Source organism: Oncorhynchus clarkii, chromosome 16 (assembly GCF_045791955.1).
Source record: "Oncorhynchus clarkii lewisi isolate Uvic-CL-2024 chromosome 16, UVic_Ocla_1.0, whole genome shotgun sequence".
NCBI lineage: Eukaryota > Metazoa > Chordata > Actinopteri > Salmoniformes > Salmonidae > Oncorhynchus > Oncorhynchus clarkii.
Genome location: NC_092162.1, coordinates 15,200,144 through 15,220,396, shown reverse-complemented (window position 1 = coordinate 15,220,396; position 20,253 = coordinate 15,200,144). Strand labels below are relative to the sequence as shown.

The window sequence follows — 20,253 nt, the reverse complement described above, 5'->3', positions numbered from 1 at the left end:
GGTATAGTCAGAAAGAGTGAGAATAGTAAGGTATAGTCAGAGTGAGAATAGTAAGGTATAGTCAGAGTGAGAATAGTAAGGTATAGTCAGAGTGAGAATAGTAAGGTATAGTCAGAGTGAGAATAGTAAGGTATAGTCAGAGTGAGAATAGTAAGGTATAGTCAGAGTGAGAATAGTAAGGTATAGTCAGAGTGAGAATAGTAAGGTATAGTCAGAGTGAGAATAGTAAGGTATAGTCAGAGTGAGAATAGTAAGGTATAGTCAGAAAGAGTGAGAATAGTAAGGTATAGTCAGAAAGAGTGAGAATAGTAAGGTATAGTCAGAAAGAGTGAGAATAGTAAGGTATAGTCAGAGTGAGAATAGTAAGGTATAGTCAGAGTGAGAATAGTAAGGTATAGTCAGAGTGAGAATAGTAAGGTATAGTCAGAGTGAGAATAGTAAGGTATAGTCAGAGTGAGAATAGTAAGGTATAGTCCGAGTGAGAATAGTAAGGTATAGTCAGAGTGAGAATAGTAAGGTATAGTCAGAGTGAGAATAGTAAGGTATAGTCAGAAAGAGTGAGAATAGTAAGGTATAGTCAGAAAGAGTGAGAATAGTAAGGTATAGTCAGAGTGAGAATACTAAGGTATAGTCAGAGTGATAATAGTAAGGTATAGTCAGAGTGAGAATAGTAAGGTATAGTCAGAGTGAGAATAGAAAGGTATAGTCAGAGTGAGAATAGTAAGGTATAGTCAGAGTGATAATAGTAAGGTATAGTCAGAAAGAGTGAGAATAGTAAGGTATAGTCAGAAAGAGTGAGAATAGTAAGGTATAGTCAGAGTGAGAATAGTAAGGTATAGTCAGAAAGAGTGAGAATAGTAAGGTATAGTCAGAAAGAGTGAGAATAGTAAGGTATAGTCAGAAAGAGTGAGAATAGTAAGGTATAGTCAGAGTGAGAATAGTAAGGTATAGTCAGAAAGAGTGAGAATAGTAAGGTATAGTCAGAGTGAGAATAGTAAGGTATAGTCAGAGTGATAATAGTAAGGTATAGTCAGAGTGATAATAGTAAGGTATAGTCAGAAAGAGTGAGAATAGTAAGGTATAGTCAGAGTGAGAATAGTAAGGTATAGTCAGAGTGAGAATAGTAAGGTATAGTCAGAGTGAGAATAGTAAGGTATAGTCAGAGTGAGAATAGTAAGGTATAGTCAGAGTGAGAATAGTAAGGTATAGTCAGAAAGAGTGAGAATAGTAAGGTATAGTCAGAAAGAGTGAGAATAGTAAGGTATAGTCAGAAAGAGTGAGAATAGTAAGGTATAGTCAGAGTGAGAATAGTAAGGTATAGGCAGAGTGATAATAGTAAGGTATAGGCAGAGTGATAATAGTAAGGTATAGTCAGAGTGAGAATAGTAAGGTATAGTCAGAGTGATAATAGTAAGGTAAAGTCAGAGTGAGAATAGTAAGGTATAGTCAGAAAGAGTGAGAATAGTAAGGTATAGTCAGAAAGAGTGAGAATAGTAAGGTATAGTCAGAGTGAGAATAGTAAGGTATAGTCAGAGTGAGAATAGTAAGGTATAGTCAGAGTGATAATAGTAAGGTATAGTCAGAGTGAGAATAGTAAGGTATAGTCAGAAAGAGTGAGAATAGTAAGGTATAGTCAGAGTGATAATAGTAAGGTATAGTCAGAGTGAGAATAGTAAGGTATAGTCAGAGTGAGAATAGTAAGGTATAGTCAGAGTGAGAATAGTAAGGTATAGTCAGAGTGATAATAGTAAGGTATAGTCAGAGTGATAATAGTAAGGTATAGTCAGAAAGAGTGAGAATAGTAAGGTATAGTCAGAGTGAGAATAGTAAGGTATAGTCAGAGTGATAATAGTAAGGTATAGTCAGAGTGAGAATAGTAAGGTATAGTCAGAGTGAGAATAGTAAGGTATAGTCAGAGTGAGAATAGTAAGGTATAGTCAGAAAGAGTGAGAATAGTAAGGTATAGTCAGAGTGAGAATAGTAAGGTATAGTCAGAAAGAGTGAGAATAGTAAGGTATAGTCAGAGTGAGAATAGTAAGGTATAGTCAGAGTGAGAATAGTAAGGTATAGTCAGAGTGATAATAGTAAGGTATAGTCAGAGTGATAATAGTAAGGTATAGTCAGAGTGATAATAGTAAGGTATAGTCAGAGTGATAATAGTAAGGTATAGTCAGAGTGATAATAGTAAGGTATAGGCAGAGTGATAATAGTAAGGTATAGTCAGAGTGAGAATAGTAAGGTATAGGCAGAGTGAGAATAGTAAGGTATAGTCAGAGTGAGAATAGTAAGGTATAGTCAGAGTGATAATAGTAAGGTATAGTCAGAGTGATAATAGTAAGGTATAGTCAGAGTGATAATAGTAAGGTATAGTCAGAGTGAGAATAGTAAGGTATAGTCAGAGTGAGAATAGTAAGGTATAGTCAGAGTGAGAATAGTAAGGTATAGTCAGAGTGAGAATAGTAAGGTATAGTCAGAGTGAGAATAGTAAGGTATAGTCAGAGTGAGAATAGTAAGGTATAGTCAGAGTGAGAATAGTAAGGTATAGTCAGAGTGAGAATAGTAAGGTATAGTCAGAGTGAGAATAGTAAGGTATAGTCAGAGTGAGAATAGTAAGGTATAGTCAGAAAGAGAATAGTAAGGTATAGTCAGAAAGAGTGATAATAGTAAGGTATAGTCAGAAAGAGTGAGAATAGTAAGGTATAGTCAGAAAGAGTGAGAATAGTAAGGTATAGTCAGAGTGAGAATAGTAAGGTATAGTCAGTGAGAATAGTAAGGTATAGTCAGTGAGAATAGTAAGGTATAGTCAGAGTGAGAATAGTAAGGTATAGTCAGAGTGAGAATAGTAAGGTATAGTCAGAGTGATAATAGTAAGGTATAGTCAGAGTGATAATAGTAAGGTATAGTCAGAGTGAGAATAGTAAGGTATAGTCAGAGTGAGAATAGTAAGGTATAGTCAGAGTGAGAATAGTAAGGTATAGTCAGTGAGAATAGTAAGGTATAGTCAGAGTGATAATAGTAAGGTATAGTCAGAGTGATAATAGTAAGGTATAGTCAGAGTGAGAATAGTAAGGTATAGTCAGAAAGAGTGAGAATAGTAAGGTATAGTCAGAAAGAGTGAGAATAGTAAGGTATAGTCAGAAAGAGTGAGAATAGTAAGGTATAGTCAGAAAGAGTGAGAATAGTAAGGTATAGTCAGAGTGAGAATAGTAAGGTATAGTCAGAGTGAGAATAGTAAGGTATAGTCAGAGTGAGAATAGTAAGGTATAGTCAGAGTGATAATAGTAAGGTATAGTCAGAAAGAGTGAGAATAGTAAGGTATAGTCAGAAAGAGTGAGAATAGTAAGGTATAGTCAGAGTGAGAATAGTAAGGTATAGTCAGAGTGATAATAGTAAGGTATAGTCAGAGTGATAATAGTAAGGTATAGTCAGAGTGAGAATAGTAAGGTATAGTCAGAAAGAGTGAGAATAGTAAGGTATAGTCAGAAAGAGTGAGAATAGTAAGGTATAAGAGTCTGATAGGTCAGATAATTGACAAGGAGAAAGATGAGAGAGATGTACTGATGATCAGACTGTGTGACATTTTGTATTTGAGACTGTGTGACATTTTGTATTTGAGACTGTGTGACATTTTGTATTTGAGACTGTGTGACATTTGTATTTGAGACTGTGTGACATTTGTATTTGAGACTGTGACATTTGGATTTGAGATTGTGTGACATTTGGAACGCTAAGAGCTAACCATGGATATATGTTGACAGATCAGGGACAGGTAGCAAATCCGTGTAGCTTCCTTCAATACACCAATGATGGATTGGTTGAATCCAGGTTAGAATTGCATACCTATCTGAACGCACGCTCGCACACTGAGCTTCCCAACAGCAGGGTCAGGGGCTGTGATGAATACATCTCACTCCAGAGCAATTAAATATCTGCTGGATGAAGGAGGATGCCTTAACGAATGGATAGATGGGGCCTTTATGGATAATTAAAACACCATCTGGCCCAAGGGACACATCTTTATTTTCACTCCCAGTTGACAACAACACAGCTGCTAAATTGGACTAAGTTGTGTTCTCACTAGCGGGATGTTTATAAGGAGTGTACTCACTAGCGTCTCGTTTATCAAGCAAATGTTTATCATAATACATACTCTCTAGCGTAATTTTGTCAGGCACACTCTGAGGAATGTTGCTGGCTGGCTAGTGAGAATGGAATATAAAGAAGCAACCTCTGACAACAGTTGTTGACATAAAGAAGAATTCACTTTGGGCCACTTCATAGGGATTAGAGCTTAAGTTGAGGATTCAAGGACAAGCAATCCATCACCAAGAACTCTATCTTCTCTCGTCTCTCTTTCTCTCCCTCTCCATTTCTTTCTCTCTCTCTCTCTCTCTCTCTCCATTTTTCATCTCTCTGCCATAACAACATCTCCTCCCCAGAGAGTTTCTCCGCTCCCTGTGTAAATGTTACAGTGGATATTGGACATTGGATGTGATGGACCACAGATGAGCTGTATCAAACATGATGCATTGTGTGCGGTCTCCCAGACTGTAAATTCCCAAATCGGCCCTCTCTGTCGTTGGGATTGATCCGTTGTGTCACCTCCAATTATTCTTACCACACACACACACACACACACACACACACGTGTGAGGTCTTGTTGTTGTGACATTGATTGCCATTGCCTTGCACGCTGAAGAAAGGCTCATACCTGAAACGTTTGTGCGGCAAAATAAATGTCAATTGAAGTTTATTTACCGGAGTGCTGTCCTATTTCTGTTCTGTAGGTTGTGTACCAGGATTTACGTTTATATAAGGTGGAGTCGAGCACGTTGTTTATCTCTTCATTTCTTATCATTTTGGGGAAGCCAGAGTTGTGAAAGTAAACAGAAATGTAACAGGTGAAAATAGATTGCCGGTGTATGATAAGAGGTGCGAACACACTGTAATGCATACGGTTGTCCACTCACTACTGCGACGCCTGCTGAAGGTGTCCAAGGCACAAATGTAATTACTGGATACAGACTGGACACTTCCATTTTTCCTACTGAAACACAGCAAAAAAGCATGCACAGCCTAAACGCGCACACACACACACACACACACACACACACCGACACACACACAGGGTTCGTGTTGAACCTGGACGGGTTTAGTTCTCCTGTGAGAGAGGTACTTAGTCCATCCCCCCCACTACTCATCACACTCTACCTGACCTCAATATGAAACGACTATCTGGGGAGACATCACAGTAACAGAAACACTCCTCACAGTCCCTCAGTGTGTTATTAGACCAGTAAACAGAGAGAATGCTGCAATCACCATTGTTTCAGTCAATGTTTGTATTGTTTAACCAGGCTAAGAGCCAGCCAGCCAGCCAGAGGTAATGTCATTGATGTCATTGGAGAAAGACTAGGGATGCGTCCCAAATGGGACCCTATTCCCAAATGGTCCACTACCAGGGCCCATAGGAGTCAAACGTGGTGCGCTGTACAGGGAATAGGGTGGCATTTGAGACACAAGCCAGGGTGTAGTACTGGTGTAATCTGACTGCTCCCGTGCTGCAGCTGCAGACACTCAAGAGTGCATTTGAGCACTCCAATCAGAGCCAGGTCCTTGTTTGCGGTGTTTAACGGTTACTGTAAGCCCTTCCTGTTGATGAGATTGTCAGGTCTGCTGCTGAAGGGGACCACTGGGGTTAATTGCGCCCTCTGGGGAGGCACATCTCCAATCCTCCAAAGGCACACACACACACACACATGCATGTGTGCATTAACGCACCGACACACACACACAATAATTATATTTAAGCATAGTTATGTATAACTTGATGTCAAATCCCTCATCCCTCCGCTTTGGCCATTTCTTTTAAGGCTGCTCTGCAATAAGTGGTCTCGCTCAATCCCCAAATGGGCCTGATTTTGTTTTCGTGGGGGTTTTGCAGTCTCGCAACATTTCACATTCAAGCCAAGACTACCAAGCTGATTAATTTCTGCTCCTCTAGCCCAATGCTGCCCTTTTATTTTTGCCACCTCATCTCCACTGGCAGAAATGATCATTCTCCAAAAACAAGAGCAGCCCCAAACATCATTCAAAAATGAATGGAATTGTAAAACCGTACAGGCTAAGCGCCGAATACCAGTAGGGTTTTACAGGCAAAAAACAACAACCACAGATTGTGATTTGTTCCAGTGTAGTAGAATCCCACAGTTTTATGGATGTTTTGATGATTATTGATAGGTACATTACCGTCGAGTTTAACAGCTCATCTTAATATAATATTAATTTTTAATGGGAACGTTATGACCTCCTTTAAAGGGATACTAGGGGATTTTAGCAATGAGTCCCCAGAATCAGGTGAATTTGTGGATACCAGTTGTATGTCTCTGTGTCCGGTATGAAGGAAGCTAGAGGTAGTTTCCCGAGCCAATGCTAACTAGCGTTACCATAGACTTCAAGTCATTGCACTATCTGCTAGCATGCTAGTAGATACCTATAGACTTCGCCATTGCGCTAACATTTATACTTATGACTATGATCCAACTTTTTCTAAGTCTGAGATAGGGGACGAAGCCTATTTGAAGGGGAACCTATAGAGGCACCTATAGTCTAAAACCTGTCTGTTTTTCTCTACCTGCCTTTAAAGCGTCTTCAAAATGCAGGTGTGAATGGGCTTTAAATAAGTCTGAATAAGTACATACCAAATGATCAATTATTGATTTTCAAATGATTTTTTTTTTATGTTTGTTTTTGTTCCGGACTGAATTGATCGTATTGGGTTATGTAGCGGTTTTTCGTTTGGGTTGGCGGAAATGTCCAACAGCCACAAATGAATTTGACAAGCAGCACATGAATTAATAATCCTCTAATAAAATGATCATAAGAAGGTTTTTATAAACCTTCATGCATGCCAAACTATTTCTCACTGACTGTGTGTGTCGACTGCAGTACCACTGTCTCCTCTTGGTCAGGTCTATATTCTCATTCTCTATAACCTAGATAAATAAATTGGAATGTTTAACTCCCTGTGTTTTTTAGGGTGTAGGAGTGGACCCCCACACAGCCCTGGCCCTGTCCCCAGACTCCAAACTGGCCAAGGAGGAGGACCTCTTGTTCCCAGCCTCAGATGAGATGACCATCAGGATAGGTAGAGCAGGACCGCTCTCAGGCAAGCCTCCCTTCATATACCCACATCATTATCAGCAACCTCCCCCATCTACCTCTCAAACAACCTATGGTAGGGACTCAACTGAAAAACCATTTAAAACCATGAGTCTCATTTCTCTGATGGCTTGCTCTTGGATATTCCTCTCGCTCTCTCTCTCTCTCACTCTCTCCTTTATCTTCTTTCTCTCTTTTCTCATCTTACCAATCAATATCTGTACTGGCTTCCTGTGGCGCTTGAATCATCTCATCGGTGTTCTTTGTTTGATGTTTTTCTGCTGGTTTTATTTATTTATTTATTTCGAAACATAAACGCGTACGTTCAAACATTACTCACAATTAGAGTCACAGAGCATAGGGCAAAATAACTCTTAGATTTAATAGCCAATTTTCACATTCTCTATGTTAATAGGCATCGTGAATTGGTTTAGATGGATATTGAGAACAGGTTTATCAATACTGTGGCAATATACTAACAGAAAATAGGATATGGTTGGTGTGCCAATCATTGACAGCTTTGGTTTTATTCAGCGTTCGGGGACGTTAATGGCTTGCATAATAGTGAAGCCTGCAGCGATTATTAACTTGATCCCTGCGCATGGTGTTCAGTTTGGTTAATTCACTGAGCCAAACAAGTGGAAAGATTTCATTTAGACTATAGGAATATACAGTGGGTGAATCATTTACTGTGACCCCCTCCTCCCTCATGTACTGTCACAGGGATCCACTCCAGCCATGCGTCCACTGATGATGATGATGCGTGTCTTGCAGTTATTCGGCCAGAGCCTGGTTGAAGTCACTCTGGGAGGCCATGTTTTTAAGTTGGGATGACAGACACGTTAAGAAAGTGGAAGGAAATGGGACATGCACTGTATTTAGAGGTGATGTGCAGTGCGTCACAGTTATGTCAGCTGGATGTTGACCATAATGAGCATGTTGACCGACCGCAGATGGATTAAATCAGGAACACGACCCTCGTTTCAAAAGGTCTCGTCACAGTTATGTCAGCTGGATGTTGACCATAATGAGCATGTTGACCGACCGCAGATGGATTAAATCAGGAACACGACCCTCGTTTCAAAAGGTCTCGTCACAGTTATGTCAGCTGGATGTTGACCATAATGAGCATGTTGACCGACCGCAGATGGATTAAATCAGGAACACGACCCTCGTTTCAAAAGGTCTCGTCACAGTTATGTCAGCTGGATGTTGACCATAATGAGCATGTTGACCGACCGCAGATGGATTAAATCAGGAACACGACCCTCGTTTCAAAAGGTCTTGTCACAGTTATGTCAGCTGGATGTTGACCATAATGAGCATATTGACCGACCGCAGATGGATTAAATCAGGAACACGACCCTCGTTTCAAAAGGTCTCGTCACAGTTATGTCAGCTGGATGTTGACCATAATGAGCATATTGACCGACCGCAGATGGATTAAATCAGGAACACGACCCTCGTTTCAAAAGGTCTCGTCAGCGGCGGTGACATGAACCGTTTTCTTGATCCTCTCTCAGTCCAACTCCTGTGGTAAATTCACATTCATTACCGTCAGGTGTAATTGCTCAAAGCATCCCTACAGTATGTAGATGATAACATAGATTTTGAGCACATATTGAAGCAGTTCCCTCTTTACTCAATGTGGATGTAGACATCCTAAGGTACATTGTGTTTATATACAAAAGTATGTAGACACCCCTTCAAATTAGTGGATTTGGCTATTTCAGCCACATCCGTTGCTGACAGGTGTATAAAATCGAGTGTACAGCCATGCAATCTTCAAAGACACACATTTGCAGTAGAATGGCCTTACTGAAGAGCTCAGTGACTTTCAATGTGGCACCGTCATAGGATGCCACCTTTCCAACAAGTTAGAATGTCAAATTTCTGCTCTGCTAGAGTTGCGCTGGTCAACTGTAAGTGCTGTTATTGTGAAGTGGAAGCGTCTAGGAGCAACAACAGCTCCCCGTGAAGTGGTAGGCCACACAAGCTCACAGAACGGGACCGCCGAGTGCTGAAATGAGCAGCGCGTAAAAATTGTATGTCCTTGTGTGTGGCCGAGCAGCCGCATACAAGCCTGAGATCACCATGCGCAATGCCAACCGTCGACTGGAGTGGTGTAAAGCTCGCCGCCATTGGACTCGGGAGCAGTAGAGTGACAAATCACGCTTCACCATCTGGCATTCTGCCCGACGAATTTGGGTTTGGCGGATGCCAGGTGAACGCCACCTGCCCGAATGCATAGTGCCAGCGGTAAAGTTTGGTGGATCAGGACTAATGGTCTGGGGCTGTTTTTCATGGTTCAGCTCCTTAGGCTCCTTAGTTCCAGTGAAACGACATGTTAATGCTACAACATACAATGACTTTCTAGACGATTCTGTGCTTCCAACTTTGTGTTTCAGCATGACAATGCCCCAGTGCACAAAACAAGGTCCATACAGAAATAGTTTAAGGTCGGTGTGCAAGAACTTGACTGGCCTGCACAGAACCCTGACCTCAACCCCATCTAACACTTTTGGGATGAATTGGAACGCTGACTGCGAGCCAGGCCTAATCCCTCAACATCAGTGCCCAACCTCACAAATGCTTTTTTGGCTGAATGGATGCAAGGCCCCAAAGCAATGTTCCCATAATCGAGTGCAGGTATTCCCAAATGGAGGTACACCCAATGCCTCCGGGGGTACGGCATTGCGCGTACCTGCTCGAAAAAAGTAAGGCCCGCGTCCAGAGACACATACCAGCTCTATTGGTAGTACTGCTACTACCAGCAGAACGACACCTGCACCTGTCGACGACACAAGTTGTTCTGCTTCTACGAGCACATCCAATGCTAGCATCAGTAATTCTACATTTGTTCATCATTGTTTAATAATGAATAATAATAAAAATAAATTGTTCATAATTTTGGAATGAGATGTTTAACAAGCAGGTGTCCACATACTTTTGTTTTCTACACTCCACAACCTGCTGTGATGGTTTCACTGTGGGGCAGCTTGCTCTACTCTGATTGGTGTTAGTGAATCGCCTTAGCCCGGATTACTCAGTAGTGTATGACTGTATGTTCTGTGTGTGGTGTCAGCCAGCATGATTCTATAAATATGTTATATACAGAATGCAAGAGAGAGATTTAGGCTAGACAGAGTGGAGAATTCCACCAAAGCAGCACAAAAGCTCTCCTCTCTCACTCTGTCTGTCTGTCTGTCTTGGATACATGGGCCTTATAGCCTAAACCTAATTACATATATATAACGCTCCTTAACTATCTAGTGTCTTGCTGTTTTTAAAACAACGTATATATTCCGTTCTCCCTTTCTCCAACCGATAGGCTATGAATATGAATTTGGGTTAGGCTACGCTTTCATCGAGTTTTTGTTACAATTATGGCTTTCTCCCGATCAAACCATGATTGAATCTAACGGAGTTCCATCTCAAAGGTGTTTGAATATCCTAAAAACGTGAGGTAGCGAGTGGACTAATAATGAGAGTAAAACTAACTATATCAATGGCCGATAGAAAATGTTTATGACACGTTTAATACATACAAAAAAATTATCTGTGTGTGTCTGAAAAATCCCTCCATGTGTGGTTGAAAACCAAATGGCCAATAACCTATCCTCCTATGGGGGGGGGGGGTGATAGGGTGTGATAGGTTGCTCAGCAATATGAAGTGAAACACACACACACACACACACACACACACTGCAAACACTGTATACGCATTGTGAATGTAACTTGAGAGTAGTTTTGAGAAAGAACTGATGAGTCCAGGTATCTTGTTATCTTCTGTGCTTCCTCCTCCCCATGCTACTTCTGCCCCTTCTCCCTTATTCTGTCTCTTAATTGGTCCGTCTCAGATCGTGAATTGTGATTGGGGTTTTCTCTGTTGATTATCTTCCTGGGTTCCTTCTCTTAGTGTTTAATGGTACCTACCTGTTTAACCGTGATTCCTTTCCTAGCCATCACAGAAAACCCAAAGTCCAACCATCAGCAACTTATTTATTTTTTTATCGAAAACTGTGTGGTATATGAATGTGGACGGTACGTATTGCCATTGTTGACACTAACCAATCACATGCATAATGTTTTGATTTAATTATAAAAAAAATTGTGACAAGCTAAGGGGTGCCTAACATGCTTGTAACTGACTGTCTTGTCAACCATATATCAATATCCAAGGCAGATTGCGAAAGCCAGTGAACCCTATAGCATCATGTAGCTACAATCCCAATGGTTTGAAGCCAGTCTAGCTCTGCTGGTCTCCATATTTTTTTATTTTTTTTGCATACAATATTGCTCAGTATTTGAATGTATTTATTTTACATTCTTTATCAAGGGTGTAAGTAATTTCGGACCCCACTGTATATCCCTCATACTTTATGCATGAGACTTACTGAATAATTCACTCTATATTTGGTGAGAATCAAAGCTACTCGCTGTGACGATCCGCGTGTTTGCTTCTTTTCTGTAATGGGGTTAAAAGAGAAGGCTACATCTTAAAGGGATGGTTCACTTTTTTTGTGGTTTTAACTTATTTTCAAACTTGGCAGGCTGTCGTTGTTTCCTCCAAACCATTTTAAAAGTGTGTTTGCTGGTTATTTAGAAACTACAAAGAAGTGAGCTGTCCCTTTTTAAGGTTTAAGTCCCATTCCAGTTCATCAAGCACAGATACCCTTCTTCTTCTCTTTAAGAGTTGTTAACAGGACAGGCTCTCCAGACTTATTTTGGTCACACCATTTAGGGCAAGAGATAAGATAGTCACCTCAAAGTGTTGACTGAGTAGGGACTGGGGGGGGTCAACACAACACACTAATGCCAAATCTTGGTTTTTAATTATCATCTTATGTAACCGTATCGTCTTATGTCTTAAGAAGAAGAGCAGTACTGTCTCTGATTTCTACCTACTATCCCACTCCATTATGTAACAAGTAGATTTTTGAAGACTTTTCAGGTTGTCGGGTTGGTATTTTAGCTCACTGTGCGTGAGTTGTGGTCTATGTCTGAGTGTTTGCGGGTGACTTGGCAGGTGAGATGAACTGAAACGAGAGTAGAGGAGAAAGGTTGGAGTGGGACTCCTCCTCCCTCTCTGCATGTCGTTGAGGAGGCAACCTACCCAGAATGCTCAGTGGCATTAAGGGACAGTCTGAATGGAGGAGACCTTTCTGGTCACAGCACCCAGGAGCAGATAGGGAGACTTATAAAACAAACACAGATCTATGAAGCAGCCAGAAGGATGTTTGTTATACAATTGATTTATGTTCCTGTTGAATTAGCAAACAGTCTCAATATGATTTGCTCCTCACATGTCCTACCCATTACAAAGAGGCAACGGCGGGCACAGGATTGTAGCCAATAATGCACCTTCTGTATCCATGCAAGACTGTTAGTTGTTCTCTCTCTCGCTCTATCTCTCTTTCTCTATCTTTCTCTCTCTCTCTCGCTCTCTTTCTCTCTCGCTCTCTCTCTCTTTCTCTCTTTCTCTCTCTCTCTCTTTCTCTCTCGCTCTCTTTTTTGTAACTCTTTTTTCCCACTGTAATACCTCTTCACATTCTCTCTCTCTCTCTTTCTTTCTTTGCTTAGATTAGGTTTTACAGGAGGGGACGAGGGCCCAGTGGGGTTCTGTATACCCTTATCATTACACAACACATTGTAGTCCCATTCACAGGAACAGGACACACAATGGGAGTATCGTTCAGCTCTGTCCCTCCTTCGTCTGCCCAGCATGTGGTGTGTTTGCACGTGTGTGTGTGTGCTTGTTCACTCAGAAATGTGTGTGCGTGCGTTGGTGTGCTCAAGGGTGATCGTGTGTGCGCAAGCGAGTGTGCGTCCATGTGACATGCAACATGCGTTTCTACACACAAGTGTGTGTGAGTATTTGTACGTTTGTGAGTCACTGGCCATCCTGAGTAGATGGCATACGTACCGACCTACTGTTGTCATGCCTTGATTGTTGCTTGGTGACAATCATCATTCTGGGTTGCATGATGAAAGTTAACATCCAGAATTGCCATGGAGCCAAGACACTACTCCACTCAAAAGGCCTTGATCGGGTCAATGCAACATGAGGTACAGCCTTTGTCCAGGTACCATCGCGCTTGGACCACAATGAGAGAAGGAGATGTTTGTGGAAGACGTTTCAACCTTAACCCCTTTGAGCTGGTGTTTTGAAAAGTGTGTTGTCCGCTGTAGTTTATTACCACACAGTATTATTAGACTATGTACACAGTATTATTAGACTATGTACACAGTATTATTAGACTATGCACACAGTATTATTAGACTATGTACACAGTATTATTAGACTATGTACACTGTATTAATAGACTATGCACACAGTACTAATATACTATGTACACTGTAGTTTATTACTACAGTATTAATATACTATGTACACTGTAGTTTATTACCACACAGTATTAATAGACTATGTACACTGTAGTTTATTACCACACAGTATTAGACTATGTACACTGTAGTTTATTACCACACAATACTAATAGACTATGTACACTGTAGTTTATTACCACACAGTACTAATAGACTATGTGAGTGTGTATGAGTGTATGAGTGAGTGTGTATGAGTGTATGAGTGAGTGTGTATGAGTGAGTGTGTGTGTATGAGTGAGTGTGAGAGTGTATGAGTGAGTGTGTGAGTGAGTGTGAGAGTATGAGTGAGTGGGTGAGTGTGAGTATGAGTGAGTGAGAGAAACAAACACCATTGTAAATACACCCCATATTTGTTTATTTATTTTCCCTTTTGTCCTTTAACTATTTGCACATCATTACAACACTATATAGACATAATAAGACATTTGAAATGTCTTTATTATTTTGAAACTTCTGTGAGTGTAATGTTTACTGTTGATTTCACTTTTGTTTATTATCTGTTTCACTTGCTTTGGCAATGTAAACACATGTTTCCCATGCCAATAAAGGCCCTTCAATTGAATTGAATGGAGAGAAAGAATAGAGACACTCATAGCGACACACTCATAGCGACACACTCATAGCGACACTCTCATAGCGACACACTCATAGCGACACTCTCATAGCGACACACTCATAGCGACACTCTCATAGCGACACTCTCATAGCGACACTCTCATAGCGACACTCTCATAGCGACACTCTCATAGACACACGCACTCTGAGAGACACGCACTCAGACACACACACACTCTGAGAGACACACACTCTGAGAGACACACACTCTGAGAGACACACACTCTGAGAGACACACACTCTGAGAGACACACACTCTGAGTAAATAACAACTCTCCTCCTTAATAAGGATACATTATTTATTCTGTTTAGTGCCTCACTTCCAATGGGAATCAAGATAAATGTCAAAAACATCACAGCATTTGGTTCTAATTGTCTCTATTAAAGGCACAGGGATGGGGATTGGTAATAGGAATGGAAACTAGGGGAGGGTGTGTGTGAGTGAGTGCGTGCGTGCGCGCGGGGGGGGGGGGTATAGGACAAGGATACGTCAGGTGAGAGGTTGGGGGAGGGAATTATGTTTTTTAACGGCTTCTGTAGGTTGTTTAAAGGCATAAAGATGTGGAACTATATTAAGGAAGGCGATAACGGGAGGTTGGGTCCTTTGAGGGAAGGGAGGGGCCGTAGTGTGTGACTGAAGAATGTACGTCACAAGTTGGAGGGTGGAGGGCGGAAAGTATTTATATTATCAAATTAAAATATGTTAGTCACATGCTTCGTAAACAACAGGTGTGGACTAACAGTGACATGTTTACTTACAGGCCTTTTCCCAACGATGCAGAGAAAAATATAATAGAGTCTATAATAGAGAAGTAAAACACGTAATAATAAATACACAATGAGTAACGAGCACTTGGCTATATGCAGGGTATCAGTACCTAGTCAATGTGAAGGGGTACGAGGTAATTGAGCTAGATATGTACACATAACTAGGAATAAGAGGGGTGGTTGGGGGGAGTTAGGTGTAGGGATGTAGTGCTATTCAAAGAGGTGGGCAAATGCTGAATGTTTGGCGAGCGAGTAATGTCAACACTCAGCTAACTACACCAATTTAGCATAACCGGCACGCAAACAATGTTTTTGTGTTTTTAAGCTTCACTGCATTCCTGTCGAGGTGGCAGAGGCATGAAGGCACCCTGCAGTGATGTGTTAATTAGCTGAGAGCTAGAGTGGGGTCTGAAATGATTGACACCCTTGATAAAGAGGCGCAAAAATGACTGTATAAAATACATCATTCAAATACCGAGCTGTATTGTATGCTAAACAAAATGGATATTATTTTATACTAATGCAATTGATCAGAGAAAGAGCCTTTCTTTAACAGAGGTTCAAATGATTGATACCCCAGTTTTCAATACCTTTTAATATCTCACATTGCAAGGTACCTGCACTGAGCCTTTTTCTGTTTTATGAGTTGGAAAACACATTGAGAGGGTTCTTAGACCACTCCTCCATATATAATCCTTCCAGATGGTTGATATCCTTCGTCTGCGCTTATGGACTGCCGTCTTCATTTAAAACCACATGTTTCAAGTCTAGACACTGATTTTGTGGCCAAAAACACATTGAGAGGGTTCTTAGACCACTCCTCCATATATAATCCTTCCAGATGGTTGATATCCTTCGTCTGCGCTTATGGACTGCCGTCTTCATTTAAAACCACATGTTTCAAGTCTAGACACTGATTTTGTGGCCAAAAACACATTGAGAGGGTTCTTAGACCACTCCTCCATATATAATCCTTCCAGATGGTTGATATCCTTCGTCTGCGCTTATGGACTGCCGTCTTCATTTAAAACCACATGTTTTAAGTCTAGACACTGATTTTGTGGCCAAAAACACATTGAGAGGGTTCTTAGACCACTCCTCCATATATAATCCTTCCAGATGGTTGATATCCTTCGTCTGCGCTTATGGACTGCCGTCTTCATTTAAAACCACATGTTTCAAGTCTAGACACTGATTTTGTGGCCAAAAACACATTGAGAGGGTTCTTAGACCACTCCTCCATATATAATCCTTCCAGATGGTTGATATCCTTCGTCTGCGCTTATGGACTGCCGTCTTCATTTAAAACCACATGTTTCAAGTCTAGACACTGATTTTGTGGCCAGTTAACCATTTCATTGTGGATCTTGATGTGTGCTTGGGGTTATTGTCTTGCTGGAAGATCCACTTGCGGCCAAGTGTCAGCCTCCTAGCATAGGCAACCGGGTTTTTGGGCTAAAATGTCCTGGTTCTGGGTATAGTGAATGATGCCGTTGACCTTAGCAAGATCCCAGGACCAGTGGAAGCAAAATAGCCCCATAACATCAAAGATCCACCACCATATTTTACAGTAGGGATGATGCATATGCATTGTTATTTCAAAGGCCAAACCCACCAATGACCATAGCACCGGTTCCAATCCAACTGCCAATTTCGTTTAGCAAACTCCAGGTGGTGCTGTGGTTAGATGACATGAAAATAAAGGTCTTTGGTCATTCACACCAGCGGTGGGTTTGGCCTTTGAAAGAACAATGCATATGCAGAAAATACCTAATAATTTGGTCAACATAAATAATATTTATATTTTGGCTTTGACCAAAACGCATTTAGATCTGTCTGTAAATGATGGGCAAATGAACATTCATGGATATAGTCTACTGAGAAGGGACAGGAATAGGAATGGTGGGGGTGGAGCACTGTACATTCAGAATTACATAGCTTTTAAGAGGGGGGATGACCTTAATGTACGTCAAATAGAGGCACGATGGGCTCAAGGACATCTGCCTCACCAGGCACCCATATTGGTGGGATATGTGTATAGACCTCCTAGCTCCTAAGGTGTCCTATTTGTATGACTTATGTACTGGGTTTGACCAGGCCACAGATAGCAACAGAGATGTATTTATCTTGAGTGATTTTAATATAAATTGGAAGGATCACAATAATTTGAATAGAACAAAATTGATGAGATATGCCGAGAACTGTGGTTTGAAATAAATGGTTACGGATACTACTAGATCATCAATTAAGTTGGGTCATCGTTCAGACACATGCATTGATCTGATTTTCTGTAATATACCGTTGCAATGCTTAAAAGCCAGATCAATGCCAGTGGGCTTGGACAGACCATAATATTGTGACCATAACCATGAACACCAAGGTTCCAAAGAAACCCCTAAGGATTGTGGTCAAGAGAAATGTTAAAACATTTAATCATGAGCTATTTTTAAATGATTTGGCTGCTGTACCCTGGGAGCTGATTTATCTAGGGGATGATTTAAATAACGCTACAGCATGTTTTATTGATTTGCTCACTGAGGTAATGGACCATCATGCCCCTATAATAAAGAGTACAGTTGGTGCTCGTCCATCTCCATGGATTGATGATGAACTGGGTGAGCCTTTTTCTCAAAGTAATATGGCAAAAGTCTTCGCAGCCAAATCAAAATTAGAAATTGATGAACAGAATTATAGAACATTACGTAATTATGCAGTTATATTGAATCGAAAGAAAAAAAGTTATTTTACAACAATGCTTTTATTGATTGTAAAAATAATTGTAAAAAGTAATGGAACACAGTTAAGGGCTTACTTGGTACATCTATCTCATCATGCCCATCTAGTGTGGAGTTTGACGGGAGAATGATAACAAAACCAGTTGATATTGCCAATCGTTTTGCATTTTTTTACAAAGAAAATTAATTTACTGAGCAACAATGTAAACATACATTCTTCCAAACAAGCTATTGTCCAATGGATTGATGATCATATTATGAGCAACAAGACCTGCTCTTTTACTCTGCAAACGGTGTCAGTGGAGGAGGTGTTAAACCTATTGAAGTCATTACCTGATGGTAAATCTACAGGTTATGGGTCTTATGGACAATGTTTTGCTTCGCTGTGCTGCTCCCCAGATTGCAGTTCCACTGAGATACATATTTAATTGGTCACTGGAAAAGGGGATGTTTGCAAGCATGCGAAACTGTGTCCTATTCCCAAAGACAGCAAGAACCCATTACTCCTGCCAATAGTCGACCAATTAGTCTACTCCCTACACTCAGTAAGATATTGGACGGTATTTTGAGTAGAGAAATATGGGAGTACATGGAAAATAATTATCTGATTACAGCCAATCAGCATGCTTATCGCAAAAAAACATTCCACTACCACTGCATTGGTTGACATGACTGACCAGTGCTATGGATAATGGCAGGTTTGTAGGTGTACTATTTTTAGATTTCAGTGCAGAATTTGATTTAGTGGATCATGAAATAATTTTGACAAGATTAATGCATTATGGTTTTAAGGAGGTAGCATTGAATTGGGTACAGTCATATCTAACTGACAGGAAACAGTCCATCTACAGTGGGGCAAAAAAGTATTTAGTCAGCCACCAATTGTGCAAGTTCTCCCACTTAAAAAGATGAGGCCTGTCATTTTCATCATAGGTACACTTCAACTATGACAGACAAAATGAGGAAAAAAAATCCAGAAAATCACATTGTAGGATTTTTAATGAATTTATTTGCAAATTATGGTGGAAAATAAGTATTATCATATCATCTATGTATCATCTATGCGTTGTCTAGACAGAAAAGAGAAATAGGCAAAAGAACATTTCGATTTAGAGCAATAAAGAAATTGAATAAATTAACTGAGCAAACCAGAAACCTTTCAATATATAAATTTAAACATTATTTTAAAACCATTTAAATATAATACATAGAAATGTTGTGAGACTATAGTAGATGAAAAATCAATATTTTTTTAGATTGAGTATTGATTGGGTCATTATGTTAGTATATTATGTATGTTTGTGTGTTATATGTGAAAATGTGTTCGTATTATAAATTGTGTTTTAATTTTTAAGGACTCTTGGAAGATTAGTCCAAATGGGGACTAAAAAGAGATCAAAATCAAATCAAATAATTGGACGAAATTATCAGGAAATTCGCAGCTATTTTTTAAAGAAATGCCTCCGGACCACCCTAGAAGGGTGTTGACCCCGGAATCCTTGAACCCTGACCTCCCCAATATGTGACAAAAAGTTAGTCTGGACACTTAATCATGTTTCCCTCTCCTGTTCATATGTTCATCATAGGCAACTGTTAGCCTATGTAAAGTCCATATCAATAGGCTATCGGTCATTATAAACTGGGTGGTTCGAAACCTGAATGCTGGTTGGCTGACAGCCGTGGTATATCAGACCGTATACAACGGGTATGACAAAAATGTATTTTTACTGCTCTAATAAGTTTGATAACCAGTTTATGATAGCAATAAGGCACCTCAGGGGTTTGTGGTTTATGGCCTATACCACAGCTAAGGGCTGTATCCAGGCACTCCGCGTTGCGTCGTGCATAAGGACAGCCCTTAACCGTGGTATGTTGGCCATTTGGGGCGGCAGGTAGCCTAGTGGTTAGAGCGTTGGACTAGTAACCGGAAGGTTGCAAGATCGAATCCCCGAGCTGACAAGGTAAAAATGTCGTTCTACCCCTGAACAAGGCAACCCACTGTCCCTAGGCCGTCATTGAAAATGAGAATTTGTTCTTAACTGGTTAAATAAAGGTCAAAATAAATTGAAAGAAAATTTACTTTAACAAGGTTGAAATAAAAATGTCTTTGTGCACGTTATTAATGAATGTATTAGTTTATGCTTATGGATGGCATTTATTTATTCTGTCTAAAAGGAAGGCAACGAATGCAGCACATTTCCATTTGTTTTATACATTATTCTACCCATATGAACTCATTTTCTGGGGGGCATAAGTGAACCAATATATGAATGTTCAGACAGGTTTAAACAAGTTTCACCATAGAAGACATATAAAAGCCTTCACAAGTTTTACCACGGAAGAGATATGAAAGCCTTCACGAGTTTCACCACAGAAGACATATGAAATTCTTTGTGAGTTTTACCACGGAAGAGATATGAGAGCCTTCACGACTTTCACCACAGAAGAGAGATGAGAGCCTTCACGAGTTTCACCACAGAAGAGATATGAGAGCGTTCTCGAGTTTCACCAAGGAGCCACTAGCGCACACGCCTTGTTCCCTCGCCAATCGCACACACTTAGGCGCGCGAAAGAGTTGCCAACA

General features: G+C 40.4%; 1 protein-coding gene across 2 annotated transcripts in view; it reads left to right on the top strand.

Annotated features, from left to right (window-relative positions):
• The window catches only part of LOC139368024 (zinc transporter ZIP11-like), a 148,186-nt gene that overhangs the window by 78,130 nt on the left and 49,803 nt on the right, over positions 1-20,253 (top strand). Inside the window, exon 5 of one of the 2 annotated variants that reach the window (XM_071106519.1) lies at positions 7,039-7,147. In XM_071106519.1, the coding sequence (XP_070962620.1) occupies positions 7,039-7,147 (109 nt within the window). Of the gene's footprint in view, positions 1-7,038; positions 7,169-20,253 lie in introns of both variants that reach the window. The other variant, XM_071106518.1, reaches the window with a different exon arrangement.